This window comes from Onychomys torridus, chromosome 7, assembly GCF_903995425.1.
Source record: "Onychomys torridus chromosome 7, mOncTor1.1, whole genome shotgun sequence".
NCBI lineage: Eukaryota > Metazoa > Chordata > Mammalia > Rodentia > Cricetidae > Onychomys > Onychomys torridus.
In genome coordinates, this window is record NC_050449.1 from 112492687 (window position 1) to 112509195 (window position 16509).

General features: G+C 46.1%; 1 protein-coding gene across 1 annotated transcript; it reads left to right on the plus strand.

Annotated features, from left to right (window-relative positions):
- Positions 1-6377: 6377 nt before the first annotated feature.
- Positions 6378-7456, plus strand: Ccr8 (C-C motif chemokine receptor 8). The gene has a single exon (XM_036192067.1). The coding sequence runs from the start codon at positions 6386-6388 to the stop codon at positions 7445-7447; it is 1062 nt and encodes a 353-aa protein (XP_036047960.1). The 5' UTR covers positions 6378-6385; the 3' UTR covers positions 7448-7456.
- The last annotated feature ends 9053 nt before the right edge of the window (positions 7457-16509 follow it).

Here is a 16509-nt window from a genome sequence, read left to right on the forward strand (position 1 = left end):
AGTCTAGAAATCCCCTCTATCACATTTTCCTTCTACCCAAGAAAAGGGCATGGTTTAACCTTTAGGTGGTTCATGGGTCATGTAGTTTTTATTTCTTCTCTTGTATCCTGGAGCTAAAGCTATTTTGGTATTCTGCTGAGCCCTTGAGTCATCTGGAAACAGGGTGATGCTTGTGACCTCAGCTGTCTGTCCTCCTGCGTCCCGTGGAGGACTTGGGTACTCACCTGTGAATTTCCAGCGCCTGGCAGTTGTCACTGGCTTGAGGCATGCCCCTCTAACACCAGAGGGTGGCCTCAGCATTCTGTTGGGAGTGCTGGAATGTGAACTAGTTATAAAAGGCTGTTTAGGTTGAGGGTTTTCATCTGCAGTAGTCTGCCTAGTACACTCCCAAATAGAATTCTTTCACTGGTACTGGGCAAGTGGTTTTGAACTTGCATGAATTGTGACATTTCTTAGCTTTCTTGACCTTGAACACCAGGAGAAAAGGAGGGAGGGAGTGAGGAAGGGGAGGAAGGAAACTCTTAGATCTGATAGACAATTTTAGCAACGTATCAGTGTTCAAAATTAGCATACAAAACCAAGCAACTTTTCTATTTACCTGTAACAACTATTCTGAGAAAGAAATCAGGAAAACAGCCTCATTCACCACAGCCTCAATTTAAAGAGAAGGCACCTTGGGCCAAAACTTACTAAAACAGCAGATGTGCATGTGAAATTGTTAGAAAAAAAAAAAAAAAAGACTAAATACGGCTCCTGCCTGAAATTCCAGGACCTGAGAGTGCGAGGCCTGCGGAGCGTCAGAGGGTTTCTGGCTCTGGAGAGGGTCCCTGTTTCGAAAACCAAAACGGACAAACAGAAATGACTAGAAGAAGACAGGGAGAAGAGGAAACATGGCGCTGCTGACCAGGACCCCTAACTCGGGATCCCAGCATTGAGAACTGACAGATGGATGGTCTCCACCACAAGCTCCCGTGAAGAAGTTGATCACCCACAGAAGGCCAGATTGCAGCTGGAGTTTCATTCCCACAGCTTCATGCGCTGGCTTCTCAGAGGCTCCCTACAGATTCGTGTAAGTCAAATTACTGGAGTCTTATAAATAGAAAAACCTGGAGCCAGATATTGGGGTGAATTCTGAAAGATCAGAGAGGCAGAGAGCAAGCCACTAGTTCTTGGTTTTGTTGTTGTATTTTTTGAGACAGAGTTTTCTGTGTAGGTGCCTGTAGCAGGAATCTTTTTCGAGACAGGGTTTCTCTGTACCTTTGGAGTCTGTCCTGGACTAGCTCTGTAGCCCAGGCTGGCCTCAAACACAGAGGTCTACCTGCCTCTGCCTCCCGAGTGCTGGGATTACAGGTGTGCGCCACCACTGCCCGGCAGTAGCAGGAAGCTTAAATGGTCTCATTAATAAAATCAAACCTGAGGCCAGTTATTGGGGTGAATGCTGGAAGATCAGAGAGACAGAACATGCCACAGCCACCTCACTTCGCCAGTTCCTCAGCTGATCATGTTTCCTCTCACTGGAAGCTTCTGAACCCTCATCCAGAATGAATCTCAGCTGAACTGTGCTGCTCCAAAGCCTAAAAGCTTAACCACCAAATGCTTCTAGTTTCTGGTCCTCACGCCTTATATATCTTTCTCTTTCTGCCGTCACTCCCTGGGATTAAAGGCATGTGTCTCCTTGCTGGCTGTATCCTTGAACACAGAGATCTGCCTAGCTTTGCCTCCCAAATGCTGGGATTAAAGGCATGCACCACCACCGCCCAGCTTCTGCTATGGCTTGCTCTGACCCATTTTCCAGCCACCATTTTTGGCTCTGTATCTAGTGGTTGTCTGTTCTCTGACCCCAGATAAATTTATTAGGGTGCACAATATTTTGGGGAACACAATACCACCACAGGTGCCTTTTCTGGATCTTACTCTGTAGACCAGGCTAGCCCCAAACTCACAGAGATCTGCCTGGCTCTGCCTCCCGAGTGCTGGTATTAAAGGCATACGCCGCCACCGCCCGGCTAAGCCACTAGTTCTTACCCCTATGAAATCCTCTGCTGCCAAAAGAGAGCAAGTTCCTGTTTCCACACATCCTCAGACTGAAACCCTGAGTCCTCACCCCTGAGGGTCTCAGTCAAACTGCTGCTTAGTTCCTGTCTCCTCACACCTTATGTACCATTCTCCACCCAGCCATGTCGCTTCCTGAGGTTAAAGGTGTGTATGCTTTCCAAGCAAAGGCATGAGATCTCAAGTGCTGGGATTAAAGGTGTGTGCCACCACTGCCTGACACTTTTCCCAGTGTGGCCTTGAACTCACAGAGATCCAGACAGATCTCTGTCTCCCAAGGGATAGAATTAAGGGTGTGTGCCACCAGTGTCTGGTCTCTATGTCTAATCTAGTGGCTCTGTCCTCTGATCCCCAGATAAGTTTATTAGGGTGTACAATATATTGGGCTACACATTATATCACCACAGACTTAGGACTCTGTTCCACATTGGCTGGCATCTCCACAGGCTTTCACTAAACATCTGGATGCAGGGGCTGGAGAAATGGCTCATCAGTTGAGAGCACTTGCTGCTCGTGTGAGTTCAATTCCCAGCACCCTGTCAGTGGCTCACAACCACCTGTAACTCGAGTTCCGGGGGTCTGGAGCCCTCTTCTGGAGTGCCCTGCCAGGGCACTCACACACATGCGGCACATAGCCATACATAAATAAAACAATGAAAACTATTTTTAAAAGTCTGAGGGGTTGGGGATTTAGCTCAGTGGTAGAGTGCTTGCCTAGCAAGCGCAAGGCCCTGGGTTCGATCCTCAGCTCAAAAAAAAAAAAAAGTCTGGATACAAGTGCTTACGACTCTGTAAGTCACGTGGGGTTTTTTTGTTTTGTTTTGTTTTGTTGTTGTTGTTGTTGTTTTAATTTTTTTAAATTTTTTCAAGACAGAGTTTCTTTGTAGCTTTGGAGCCTGTCCTGGACTAGCTCTGTAGACCAGGCTGGCCTCGAACTCACAGAGATCTGCCTGGCTCTGCCTCCGGAGTGCTGGGATTACAGGCGTGCGCCACCACCGCCCGGCTAGTCATGTGTTCTTTAGGCTGTGGAAAGAGTGCCATGGGGCAAAGCCAAGCACAGCCTCTGCTCAGCCTGTGTGTAGTCAGGACCCCTGGACCATAGCTGCTGGCTAGTAATGTCTAGAGGAGAGTCAAGGGAAATGCTTCCCTGGCAACCTTGCTCAAACAGCCTGCCTTTCAGCGACCTTTTAAAAGAGAAATCTTTTAAATGCTTATGCAATTTTATACCTTGTGCTGGAGATAAGTGGAGGTCTGTTAATTTTTTCTTTTTTCTTTTTGGTTTTTCGAGACAGGGTTTCTCTGTGTGGCTTTGTGCCTTTCCTGGAACTTACTTTGTAGACCAGGCTAGCCTCGAACTCACAGAGATCCACCTGGCTCTGCCTCCTGAGTGCTGGGATCAAAGGCATGCGCCACCACTGCCCGGCCTCTGTTAATTTCTTAAATGCACTCAAGGGACCCTTTCTATTGTACCAATTTGCTTGACCTTTCCTTTTTTCTTCAGGTTTTATTTTTGTGTGTAGGTGCTTTGCCTGCACGTATGTATGTGCACCACGTGTGTACAGTGCCCACAGAGGCCAGAAGAGGGCGTCAGATCCCCTGGAACTGGAGTTACAGATGGTTGTGAGTTGCCATGTGGATGCTGGGAATTAATTGTGCTGAACTATCCCTCCAGACCACTTGGCTTTTTCTTTTTTCTTATGTGCATTGGTGTTTTGCCTGCATATATATATATGGATGTCAGATCACCTGGAACTGGAGTTACAGACAGCTGCCATGTGGGTGCGAGGAATTGAACCTAGGTCCTCTGGAAGAACAGCCAGTGTTCTTAACCACTGAGCCATCCCTCCAGCTCACCTGGCTTCTTGCTCATGGCGGCAAACTCTTTAACACTGAAGTCTTCTTTGTTCACCACTTCAAACAGTTCCCTTTCCTGGCCGAATCAAACCTTCCCCCTTCTTTCTGCATCACGGTTTGCTGCTGATCATCTCACTAGAATGCAGCGAAAGGACACTGGTCACCTTGCCACAGCCTGTGCTGGGTGCTTGAAGTTTAATTTCTCCACTGCCTTTGAGTCACTTTAACTCAGGATCTCAGGACACAGGCAGAACAGAGGCTGTAAGCTGGCACTCAGTAAAACATCACAAAACAAAACAAAAGTAAATAAACACATACATACATATGTACACACACACGTACACACACACACGCATGTACGTACACACATACACACTCACACACGTCTGTACGTACACACATACACACTCACACACGTCTGTACGTACACACATATGTACATACAAAGCAGAGCACCAGCATTTGCTGCTCTCTGCTTCCTGACTGAGGACACACAGTGACCACCATCCTTTCCTATCCTCTTGCCTCCTTTTCCTGATGCTGTGATAAAATATTCTGACAGAAGCCACTCAAAGGACAGAGGGCTGATTTCTGTTTGAGGTTCCCAGACCCATCATAGCAAGGCAGTTGAGGTGGCAGGGGTTTGGAGGCCTTGGCCTCATCATATCCAAAACCAGGATCAAGGAGCACACGCCATTGCCCAGCCCCCTTCTCCACCTACACAGTCCAGGATCCCACCCAGGGAACGGTGGCCCCACAGTGAGCATGCCTTCCCATTTCCACACTCAGCCGTGTTTGGGAGCTCCTCTCCAAGGTGGTACCTGACAAGCTGACAACACTGGAACTCACAGGCACCGTGACGGATTGTGGCCACACTGGGAACCGAGTTCCTTTCTTACCGTTGGGTTGGTCAGCATTTTATCACAGAGGTGATAAAGGAGCGAAAGCTTAGAGGACTTGCCCAGCAAGGCACACAGAGGCACTCACTATTGCTGAGTCTCAGCAGATGCCGCAGTGTGGTTTTAGGGGGGTGTGGGGAAGTGAGATGGCAGGAAGTGTGGAGTCCCCTCAGTCTCTTGTGTCTCTCCTCTGCTCTCCCCACACTCAGTCCTTTGTCATTTGATGGCTCTCGGTGGAGCACGCCTTCCCTTTTATCGGCTCCTCTTCCATCTCTTCATCTCACCCACTCAGTCACCACTCTGGGCCTCAGCCTCCCTCCTCTCTCCCTTCCACCTCTTCCTCCAGTTTCTCGTCTTTCCCACAAGACAGTCTAGACAGACAAAGCTAGACTTGGAACTTCAAAAGGTGCCATCTTTGTGGCTTTCTCTTTTGAAAATGACTCTGCCTGCATGGTGAGGCTTGGGATGGCTTTCTTGAGATGCAGGCTCACTGAAGGCAGAGGTCTCTTTTTTTCTGTTTCTTGAGACAGAATCTCTCATTGGCTTTGTGCTCACCAAGCCCCCAGAGACCTGCTTGTCTCTGTCTCCAGAACGGGGATCACAGGAACACGCCAGCACACGTAAGTTTCTGTTGAACTGAGGGCTCCATACTTGTCCAGCAAGCATCTTAAAGAGATGACTCTCCCCAGCCCTGGTTTTGGTTATGGCTGAATTGTAGCCTTTATTAGGTTTACTTCTGGCAAACCTGATGCTTTTCATTTTTAGTGTAGCTGGTATCACTTTTCCTATTGCATTTTAAATTGTTTCTGGGGTCAATGAAAGAATGAACTAAATTCATGGATATCATGGGATACATCTAAAGTGAAATATAAAACCATTTATGTAACTTATGAATTAATACACAAATTATATATATATTTGTTTGAGACAGGGTTCCTCTATGTAGTCCTGGCTGTCCTGGAACTTGCTATGTAGACCAGGCTGGCCTTGAACTCATAGATTCACTTGCCTCTGCCTCCCAAGTGCCAAGTGCTAGGACTAAAGACATGTATCACCACATCCTGCCTATATATTGTTTATGGACATACAACATGAAAGAGAAGCCAGGCATAGTGGTGCACGCCTTTAATCACAGCACTTGGAAAGCAGAAGCAGGTGGACCTCTATGAGTTGAGGTCAGCCTGGTCTACAAAGTAAGTTCTAGGGTAGCCGAGGCTACACAGTGAGACTCTATCTCAAAATTATAAAAATAAATTAATTAATTAGTTAAAATAAAGGAGAAGAGGGTGAGGGAGAGAGGGGGGGAGGGAGAGAGGAGCCAAGTAAGGTGGTACATGGTACAGATCTGTAATACCAGCACCAGGGAGGCTGAGGCTGGAGGCCAGCCTGGGCTATGTAGCAAGTTGCCCTGTCTAAAGGAAGCAGGGTCTAGGGAGAATATGGCTTGGTGGTAGAGCACGTGTGTCCATTAACACCCTGATATTGAGGCCCAGATGGGGGCGGGGTATTAAGGGCTTCAGCGTGTGAACACACTCCTCAGCATCCCTCATATGCCTCTTTGGTCAGGTCTTCCTGCCGCGATGGATTATACCCTGGAACCCAATGTCACCATGACCGACTACTACCCTGATGTCTTCACCGTCCCCTGTGACACAGAGCTCCTCCTCAGAGGCGGCAGGTTGCACCTTGCCATCTTCTACTGCATCTTGTTTGTGCTGGGCCTTCTGGGAAACAGCCTGGTCATCCTGGTCCTTGTGGCCTGCAAGAGGCTGAGGAGTATTACAGACATCTACCTCCTGAACCTGGCCATTTCTGACCTGCTTTTTGTCTTCTCGTCCCCCTTTCAGACTCACTACCTGCTGGACCAGTGGGTGTTTGGGGCGGTCATGTGTAAAGTGGTCTCTGGCTTTTATTATATTGGCTTTTTCAGCAGCATGTTCTTCATCACCCTCATGAGTGTGGACAGGTACCTGGCTATCGTCCATGCTGTCTATGCCATCAAAGTGAGGACAGCCAGAGTGGGCACAGCCCTGAGCCTGGTGGTGTGGCTGATTGCCATCACGGCCGCCATTCCAATGCTGGTATTTTATCAAGTGGCCTCTGACGATGGTATTCTACAATGTTTCCCATTTTATGACAATCAGTCTTTGAGGTGGAAGCTCTCTGCTCACTTTGAAGTGAACACCTTGGGCCTGCTGCTCCCCTTTGCCATCCTTCTGTTCTGCTACACCAAGATCCTGCACCAGCTGCGGGGCTGCCAGAACCACAACAGGACCAGGGCTGTCAAGCTGGTGCTCATTGTGGTCATTGTCTCTTTACTCTTCTGGGTCCCCTTCAACGTGGTCCTTTTCCTCACGTCCCTGCATGACATGCACGTCTTGGATGGATGTGCCATGAGCCAGAGGCTGGCTCTGGCCACCCATGTCACGGAAGTCATCTCTTTCACACACTGCTGTGTGAACCCTGTCATCTATGCCTTCATAGGAGAGAAGTTCAAGAAGAACCTTGAAGATGTGTTTCAAAAAAGTTGCAGCCATATCTTCCTCTACATAGGGAGGCAAATGCCAGTGGGAGCATGGGAAAGGCAGCTGTCCTCACATACCCGCTCTTCTCATTCCTCCACCCTGGACTACATCTTGTAGGAGGGAGTGCACAGGTTCAGTCTCCATCACTCTCCCAGCCCCCGCTCCCCTCCTCCCTCTTCTCCTGGTTTACTGAGGCAGAATCTCATTGGCTCTGAACTCTCAATCCTTTTGCCTCAGCTTCCTAAATGCAAGAACACAACCCTTTGCTTGTTTGGTTGGTTGGTTTTTGGTTTTTAGAGACAGGGTTTCTCTCTGTACCCTTGGCTGTCCTGGAACTTGCTCGGTAGACCAGGCTGGCCTCAAATTCAGAGATCCACCTGCCTCTGCCTCCCAAGGGCTAGGATCAGAGGCGTGCTCACCATATCTGGATAGCACCATCCTTCTTTAAAAGAGATAAAGTACTTTTTTTTCTTGAAAAAAGTGACCTCTTAGTTTTGGGATTTTTGTGCTTGTGTTCATGAGAAACAACGTTTTGTAATTTTTCTCACTTTATAATGGTCGGGCCAGGTTTGGTTTCTCAAACTGTATTGAAAAGTGTTCCCTTTAAAATCTATTTTCTGAAAGTTTCTGTAAAAAAAAAAAAAAAAAAAAAAAAAAAAAGGCATTACTTCCTCTTTGAAGGTTTGATAAAGTTTATTAATAAACCCATCTAGGGTGCTTTGTACAAAAGATTTGCATTTAATTTACCAGACAGAGACATTCAGTTTTTCTACCTGCTTGTGATTTGTAAAGAATTTTGTTGTTCTGTTTAAATTCACAAATACATTAGCATGAAATCTTCAAAAATAATTTTGTTGAACATCTTTTTAGTGTGAGGATGTCCCTTTCCGGTCCTGATACAATCGTTTGTGGGTTTGTCTCTCTCTCCTAGATGAGTTTTATGGGACATATCAGTTGTTTAATCTTTGCAGGGAGCCAGCCTTTGGCCACAGTGACTTCCTGCTGACTTCTCTGCCCACTGACTTCTATTTTATTTTCATCTGTTTCCTTTGGGCTTTATTTTCTATATTTATTTTCAATGGGCTCCCTGGAGTGGAATCTTCTAGCACCTAAATATTAACTTAATGCTACAAAGCTCCCTCTGAGCACTGTTTTTTGGGTGCATTTTATGGATTTTAAGTTTGATCGTAGCCAGAAGTCTGAGAAGCTGGCTTCCACCTCTGTCTTAGTCAGTATTCTGTTGCTGTGAAGAGACACGATGACTCAGACACTCACAAAAGTAAGCCTTTAATTGGGGGCTGCTTATAGTTTCAGAGGGTGAATCCATGACCATCCCAGAGGGGAGCCGGGGAGCAGGAAGGGAGGCGTGGTGCTGGAGAAGTAGCTGGGAGCTTTAGTTAGATCCTGCTCTGCAAGCAGTAGGCAGAGAGAAAGAACTGGGCCTGGCATGGGCTTTTAAAACCCCAGTGACACACCTCCTCCAACAAGGCCACACCTCCTAATCTTTTCTACATAGTTCACCAACTGGGGACAAAGCATGCAGACACATGAGTCTTTGGGGGCCATTCTTATTTAAATCACAACATTAATACAGTGTCTACTTCCCAGAGAACATGCATCTAAGATTTCATTTCTTTGAAATTTTTGGAGAATTACTTTATGATGCAAGATCTGGTTTTCATTCACACATGAAGATAACAGGTAGCTGACATACTGCTCAAAGCTTCTGTGAAGATAACAGTGGCTGATCACACTGCTCCTCTCTATCTATCTATCTATCTATCTATCTATCTATCTATCTATCTATCTATCTCTATATATATTTCTACTTCCTTCTGGTTGCTTTTGTGATTCAGTGAACTTACAGGGATATGGGTCTTCTTTGCAGGAGCATGGCCAGCTACCAGTGGCCACATTAATGAAGAAAATGTCAGTCCACCAAGACTTCTGTATTCTTTATTTGAAAAGTTGCTTACTCAGAGGACAACTCAGAAGGGTTTGTGCTCTTCTTCACACATGGGTCTCAGGGATCGACTTCCGGCACCTTCGCCTGATGAGCTCCCATCACAGGCCAAAGCAGTGATGCTTTTTTCTTTCCTGGTTGTTTACTCTGTGAGTCACTAGGAGAGGTACATCAAAACACCGAACTTTAATTATGGCTTATGTATTTTTACTGTATATTTTACTGTTTATCTTTACTGTATATTTTGAAGCTGTTATTGGATACAGACAAGTAAAGGATTGCTCTCCTTGGATTTTAATTAAATGGCTTCTATTGTTTCTATGATATTCCCTTCCTGCCCAGTAATACTTCTTTCTGGGAGAGTGGTGGGTGTGAGACATGATCTCTCTACATAGCTCTGGTTAGCCTGGAACTCAAAGAGATTCATTCACCTACTTCTGCCTCCAGAGCACTGAGATTAAAGGCATTGAGGATTCTGTACATGCACAGCTCAGGGTCTTGTCTGGCACCTTATTATGTCATCAACAGGCGACTGTGTCCCAGCACCCCCACGCTCTCTCTCTGCACCTCTCTTTCTGTTTCCTCTCTGCCAGGCCTGGCTTCCCCATCCTATCCCCTCTTGCCCATTCTAACTCCAATAGCTGTGGACACGACTCTCCTGCTGACTGCTGTGGATGTCACTCTGAGTAAATAAAGTTCTGATTGGCTAGTGGCCAGGCAGGAAGTATAGGCAGGACAAGAGAGAAGAGAATTCTGGGAGGTGGAAGGCTGGGGAAAAGAGACACCGCCAGCCGCTGCCATGAGAAGCAACATGTAAAGACACTGGTAAGCCACAAGCCATGTGGCAAAGTATAGACTAACAGAAATGGGTTAATTTAAGATAGAAAAGGTAGATAACAAGCAGCCTGCCACGGCCATACAGTTTATAAGCAATATAAGTTTCTGTGTGTTTATTTGGTTGGGTCTGAGTGACTGTGGGACTGATGGGTAAGAGAGATTTGTCCTGACTGTGGGCCGGGCAGGAAAACTCCAACTACAAATGGCGCCCAACGTGGGGCAAGAGTTTCCACCTAAAACCTGAGAAAAAAGATTCTAAAACAGAGCTAAAAACAGCTTCCTAGTTGTCTCTCTCAAGTTAGCGGCAGCCTGCTGTTTGAATACTATGGTGGGTTCCTGGCATGTGCGTCTGACCTGCAGTGCGGCGGGAATGAGGAGTCTACAAGCGGCACTTTACTCTGCTGCATGGTGGATTTAGTCTTTGCTAGTTAAAAAAAAAAAAAAAAAAAAAAAGGTTTCTGGGCTATGTGCTGCTTTGATAGAACTGCTTCTGATAGTTGATGGTACACATGGCTCCAGACCCAGAGCTGGCAGTAAACTGTACCACCGCCATGTTGGGAAGCTGAGGTGGGCGGAGCCAACAGCCAAAGTGGCGTTTCAGTCTTACAAAGATGGATATTACACAGAGAATCTGGTTTGTGTTGTCTTTGGGATTTTTAACTGCAAAAAAAGATTTGATCGTAAAAGCTGTTGAATTAAATAAATATGTAAATTTTAAAGGTACCTTGACTTCAAAATTTGGATATAAGGATATGTTGCTTTGGAAAAGAGTCTCTGCTTTTGTTTCCACAGAAAGACAGAGGCTATGGATTTGTTCAGATTAAGATACATCAGGTTTGATCAGGCAAGACCACCTAAAAGGTCTGCAATGACACAATGGCCCAGATGATCTGAAATCCAGAATAGTTTCAAGGCAACTGGCTCAGAGGTTTACCCTCATGGACTACTCCATAATCCTAAAATTTTCTTTGTGTTCCCATAAGATACAGTGCCCCCCTCCAGCAGGAAGTAGTAAGAAAAACTACGTCCAATTTCCCAAAATTATCAAGCTGGCTTTGGAGATTGAATTGGCTCACTCCTTCTCTAAACCCAGACATATTGCTAAAAAAAAAAAAAAAAAAAAAGGTTAATAGATTCTTGTGTCCCAAATCAGAAGAGCCCTCTGATGTGGGACAGAGAAAAGCCACTATTTTATTTAAAACAGGTTGATTATAAATGCAATCTCTTTCTAAAGATAAAAAGGGGATATGATATAGATATGATAGGATGAAAGGGTAGATTAATGAACTTACTTCTAAAGAACAACTGATTTAAAATGTTTTACATTGGTATAGATTTTAGTCTATTGTACAAACTTAAAGTTAATTTTGTTATACTGTGTGTATATTTCTACTCTTGTTTAAGATATTATGTTTGTATAGCTCATTTAAAATTGTAATGGATAATTAAAAATAGATTAATAACTGGCCATCTATGATAATCATACTCAGAGCCATGTTAGTTAAGTCTTCTAGGTATACACAGAGATATTTCAGATAGACAGGTAATCTTCAAACACTTCAAAGGTCTACAGAATATGGCATTTAAAATATTTTTAAAATTTAGACTTTCTGGACAGTGAGACATGTCTGCTCCTGGCAGCACTGTTTTACTTCAGAGAGGAGGATGGGCATTGAAGACACTTCATATGGAGTTTATCTTCACCTTGGCAAAAATAGCCATTTGGGCAAGAAACTGTTCTTGCCTAGACTGCTTGATCGACTGGACGTGCAGGACCCATAGAAAGATGACCACTGAACTTTGCTTGACAAAATGGTCCTTCAGGTTCCTGCTTCACAGAGGAAACTGCCAGACATTCTACAGGACACTGAGAAAAGTGACCAAGAGACTCTAGCCCTGTGGGCTGAAGACAAATGCCCCAACTTTACAAAGGAACATTAGGTGACTGTCCAGGCTGTCAGCTGTCTCTGTCTACCCTGCAAGACTCCTGAAAGTTGCTTGCATCCTTCTCCCGGTTCTCAGGTAATATTATATCCTTCTGAGGTCTTTGATGTGGTTGAAGACTAGATAGTTATAATTTTCTCAGTTATGATAAAAGATAAATTAGATATAAAACCTTGGACTCACAACTATAAGATAGATAGGATATCTTCTTTAATATTGTAACTGTAATTCTTGCTTGATAATTGTTTTGTTATATGTAATTTTACTATGTAAAAGTTAAAATCTTCCTTAAAAAAAAAAAAAAGAAAAGGGGAAGTGCTGTGGATATGGCTCTGTACAAATAAAATGCTGTTTGGCCAGCGGCCAGACAGGAAGTATAGGCGGGACAAGAGAGAAGAGAATTCTGGGAAGTAGAAGGTTTGAGAGAGACACCGCCAGCCGCCGCCATGAGAAGCAACATGTAAAGACACTGGTAAGCCACAAGCCATGTGGCAAAGTATAGATTAATAGAAATGGGTTAATTTAAGATAGAAAAGGTAGATAACAAGCAGCCTGCCACGGCCATACAGTTTGTAAACAATGTGAGTTTCTGTGTGCTTTCCTGGTTGGGTCTGAGCGACTGTGGGCCTGGCGGGTGAGAGAGATTTGTCCTGACTGTGGGCCTGGCGGGTAGAGAGATTTGTCCTGACTGTGGGCCTGGCGGGTAGAGAGATTTGTCCTGACTGTGGGCCTGGCGGGTAGAGAGATTTGTCCTGACTGGGCCTGGCGGGTAGAGAGATTTGTCCTGACTGGGCCTGGCGGGTAGAGAGATTTGTCCTGACTGGGCCTGGCGGGTAGAGAGATTTGTCCTGACTGTGGGCCTGGCGGGTAGAGAGATTTGTCCTGACTGGGCCGGGCAGGAAAACTCAGCTACAGCTGACCAACCAGCGCCGTTCATCTTCTCATTGCTGTCGTGACTGGGATGATAAAATTGCCAGGTGCTGGCACTCGCTGGCTCCTGAAAGCTGTTGGGTCCCTGTTTTAAGTGAGGAAACAGGCCACGAGCTAGTGAGTGCCCTGCCAGGCCAACAATAGCCTACTTGAAAGTGCCACCTAGAAAGACAACCAACCGGTCAGCTGACTGCCCCCAGGCACCAAGGTGGCATGGGACATCAAGCTAAGACCTCCAGCAGATCTAGGCTTGGCTACAGGCAGGTAGGGAACCCAGAACACAGCAGGGAAGCGATCTATTTCTTTCCTTCTAGACACCTGGGAGTTTTGGGATGTCACCTCGCCTCATTTTCCTATTGTCGGGGTAGGGAGGACAGCCTTACCCACCTCACTAGATTTAATTGCACTTTCAGGGTTATTTAGTGGGAAAAGATTTCCAGCTAAGACAGGAGCTTTCATTATCTTTTCATTGCTCCTTTCCATGGGCCTCACTCCAGACCCACCCGCCTGTGGTTACAGGGCCCTGATCTCTGTCTTGTCCCCAATTCCAAAGAAATATGTTCTCATGCACCAAAAGCTTTTCTCTTCCCAGTTCCCTGTTCTAACTCACTGCTCAGCTAATGGTACAGGATCAACACAGAACCAGAGTCCAGAGGTCATCAAGTAAGAAACTGTAACAGCTAGAAGGTATTTACATCCCCAGATCCAAAAGTGTCTGGGCTCTACAAAAACAGACTTTAATATAACCATCTATTACTGTTAAATGCTTTTAACAATTGATCACCTGTCTCCTGGATACCAAACTAGTAAAGGAAACAGGTGCCTTAAACAATCTGTTTCTGATAAAGCTTAACATGTTCCAATCTCTCTGTCTCTCCCATTAACACTCACCAATACAAGCAGAGTACTAAGCACCACAAATGGTCACTAATTTTCTCACAGCTGTTTCTTAACATGTTCAAAATTTTTCCCAAGCTCCAGAAACCAGCTTAAATCCATCTGGACAGGTCGGATCTACTTCAGGCCTTTCCTGTCTCATCAGCATCCTGTCAGACACAAAAGTGGCCAGGGTACCAAGCCAAGAGCGATGGACGGCTCCAGAGTAACAGACGACAGACAGCCCATCATCCCACAATTCCTGTCTACCTTGAAGATCCCCTTCCCTGTTCCCCCTAAGAGCCAGCTGACGCCCACCAAGTCAGCTAGAAGCAGTTTTCCCAGAGAAATGACACCCCTATTCCTATGTAATTGCTTTTTTATAATAAGCAAAGGTCTGGAATGTTAGGATTCTGTACATGCACAGCTCGGGGTCTTGTCTGGCACCTAACATCACCAACAGGCGACTGCATCCCTGCCTTAAAAAGCCTCACACGGACCCCCACCCTCTGTACCTGCGCTTCTCTTCTTTCCTGTTTCCTCTCTGCTCTGCTCCCACCATCCTTCTGTCTCTTCAGGCCTGGTTTCTTTCTAATAAAGCTCTTTCTAACTCTGGTAGCTTTGGCTTGTAACTCCATCAGAGGTGTTTCATCCTTTCAAGTAGGGGATGCATAAGACCCTGTCTCAAAAATAAAAAAAGGTTTAAGGAGAAAATAAAAATAATTATTGTATGAGAAGAGGCTGCCAAGTTGGAAGCTTAGAGTGGGACGTCACCAAAGCCAGAGCTCTTAACCTTATCACCCTCGTGGATCAGCGAGGCTGCCATTCTCTTCATACAAGCTCCGTCTGCTCTGATGGGACCCCCAGCCCTGTGGGATGACGCCATGCTGTGCGCAACAGGTCAGGCAACTCTGCAGTCAGTGTGAGGGTTGAGGAGCAGAGCAGGGGTCCCCAGACCTTTTATCAGGCTGTAAGCTTCAGGCATTCCCCTCTCTGCACATCTCCCCATGCTTCTGATTCACTCTGCTATCTTGAATCACGGCCAAGCTTTCCTGATGGGACACAGCCAAGTACCTTCTGGGTACATCTGGCCTGAGATAAGTCCCCTGAGTTTCAGGAAGCCAGAGTCAGACTGAGATGGGGTGAATGGAGATGGAGGGGTGTAACACAATTCTTAAAAGGTCTTATTAATAAAAAACAAAAAAACAACCTGGAGCCCTATATTGGGGTGAAAGCTGAAAGATCAGAGAAACAGAATAAACCAGCCATGTTCTTACCTCTATGAAATTCTCAGCCTCAAGAGAGAGACTTCCTGTTTACTCATGCCTTGTATACCTTTCTGTGCCCTGCCATCTTCCTTCCTTTCTAGTGCTGGGTTTAAGGGGTGTACCATCACACCTGGCTCTGTTCTCAGGGTGGCCTTGAACTCACAGAAATCCATACGAATCTCTGCCTCCCAAATGCTAGGATTAAAGGCGTGTGCTACCACTGCCTGACCTCTGTTTAATATTGTGGCTGGCTCTGTCCTCTGACACCCAGGCAAGTTTTATTGGGGTACACAATATATCACCACCGAGGGGCCATCTGTCCCGCCTGCCCACCCAGCTGTCTGAGATCTTTATGTAACTGTCGGCTCCTTTTGCACACATAAAAGTTAATTCTTACTAGTGTAATAAACTAGACAGTAGATAGCCTTTTTTAGTTATCAAACGCCGTAACTGATTTAACTGCTGCTTCCAGTTCCTTCCAGTAAATGGAGCTAAAAATGAAGCAAGCACAGGGTGAGGATTTGGGCTGGCGGCTGTGCTCTGGCGCCACCTGCTGTTCATCGACTAGCGGTACCACCAGGGGCCTACAGTTGCAAAGGATTGGAGTTCATTTCCCTCAGTGTGCCACCGTGTACCCACATGCCATGCCATTCCTGGAGTGCCAGAAAGCTACGTTCATCCACCCCTCCCAAACACACCAATTAAACAAATCATGGAGCTGGAGAGATGGCTCAGTGGCTAAGAGCATGGACTGCTCTCGAAAGAGGGCCTAAATCTGTTCCCAGTAAACATGTCTGGCAGGTTGGTCCAGCAGTTCATAAGTCCCTGTAATTCTAGCTCTGGGGAATCCAATGCCTGAGCACATACTCCACCCACCCCATACACATAGCTTTTTTAAAACCAAGGAAAGTCATAGTAAAATGCAGAGGTTTATTCGATGTGGCCACATGGAAAGAGGAACAAATAAAGCGGCCCAGGGACCCCCAAGTCCCTCTCCAGGGTCTGACATAGGCCTGGGTTTAAACAGATGGCAAGCAGTGTGCGGAGCTCAGCGGTCCTGGTCAGGGTGTGGTCCGGCCCATCATCACTGCCTGGGCTCTGTCTCTCCTGCAAGGTGGTCTGGCAAGTTGCAGAACTGTGTGCCATCTCTTGCTGGAGGCAAGTTCAAGTCTCTCCTCTGGCTGGCATTGGGCTTCAGCCTTTCCCTTCCCCCAGCATGAGATACCTGGGGAGCTTTAATTCTTTAGACTCTACTCTCTCCATAGTCTCATAGTCAATGGGAGGGGAATAAATAAGTTCTCTCTATTACAGTGGTTCCAGTGTGTGAAGAACATGTCCGTCAAGGGAAGGCCGAGGAGCTG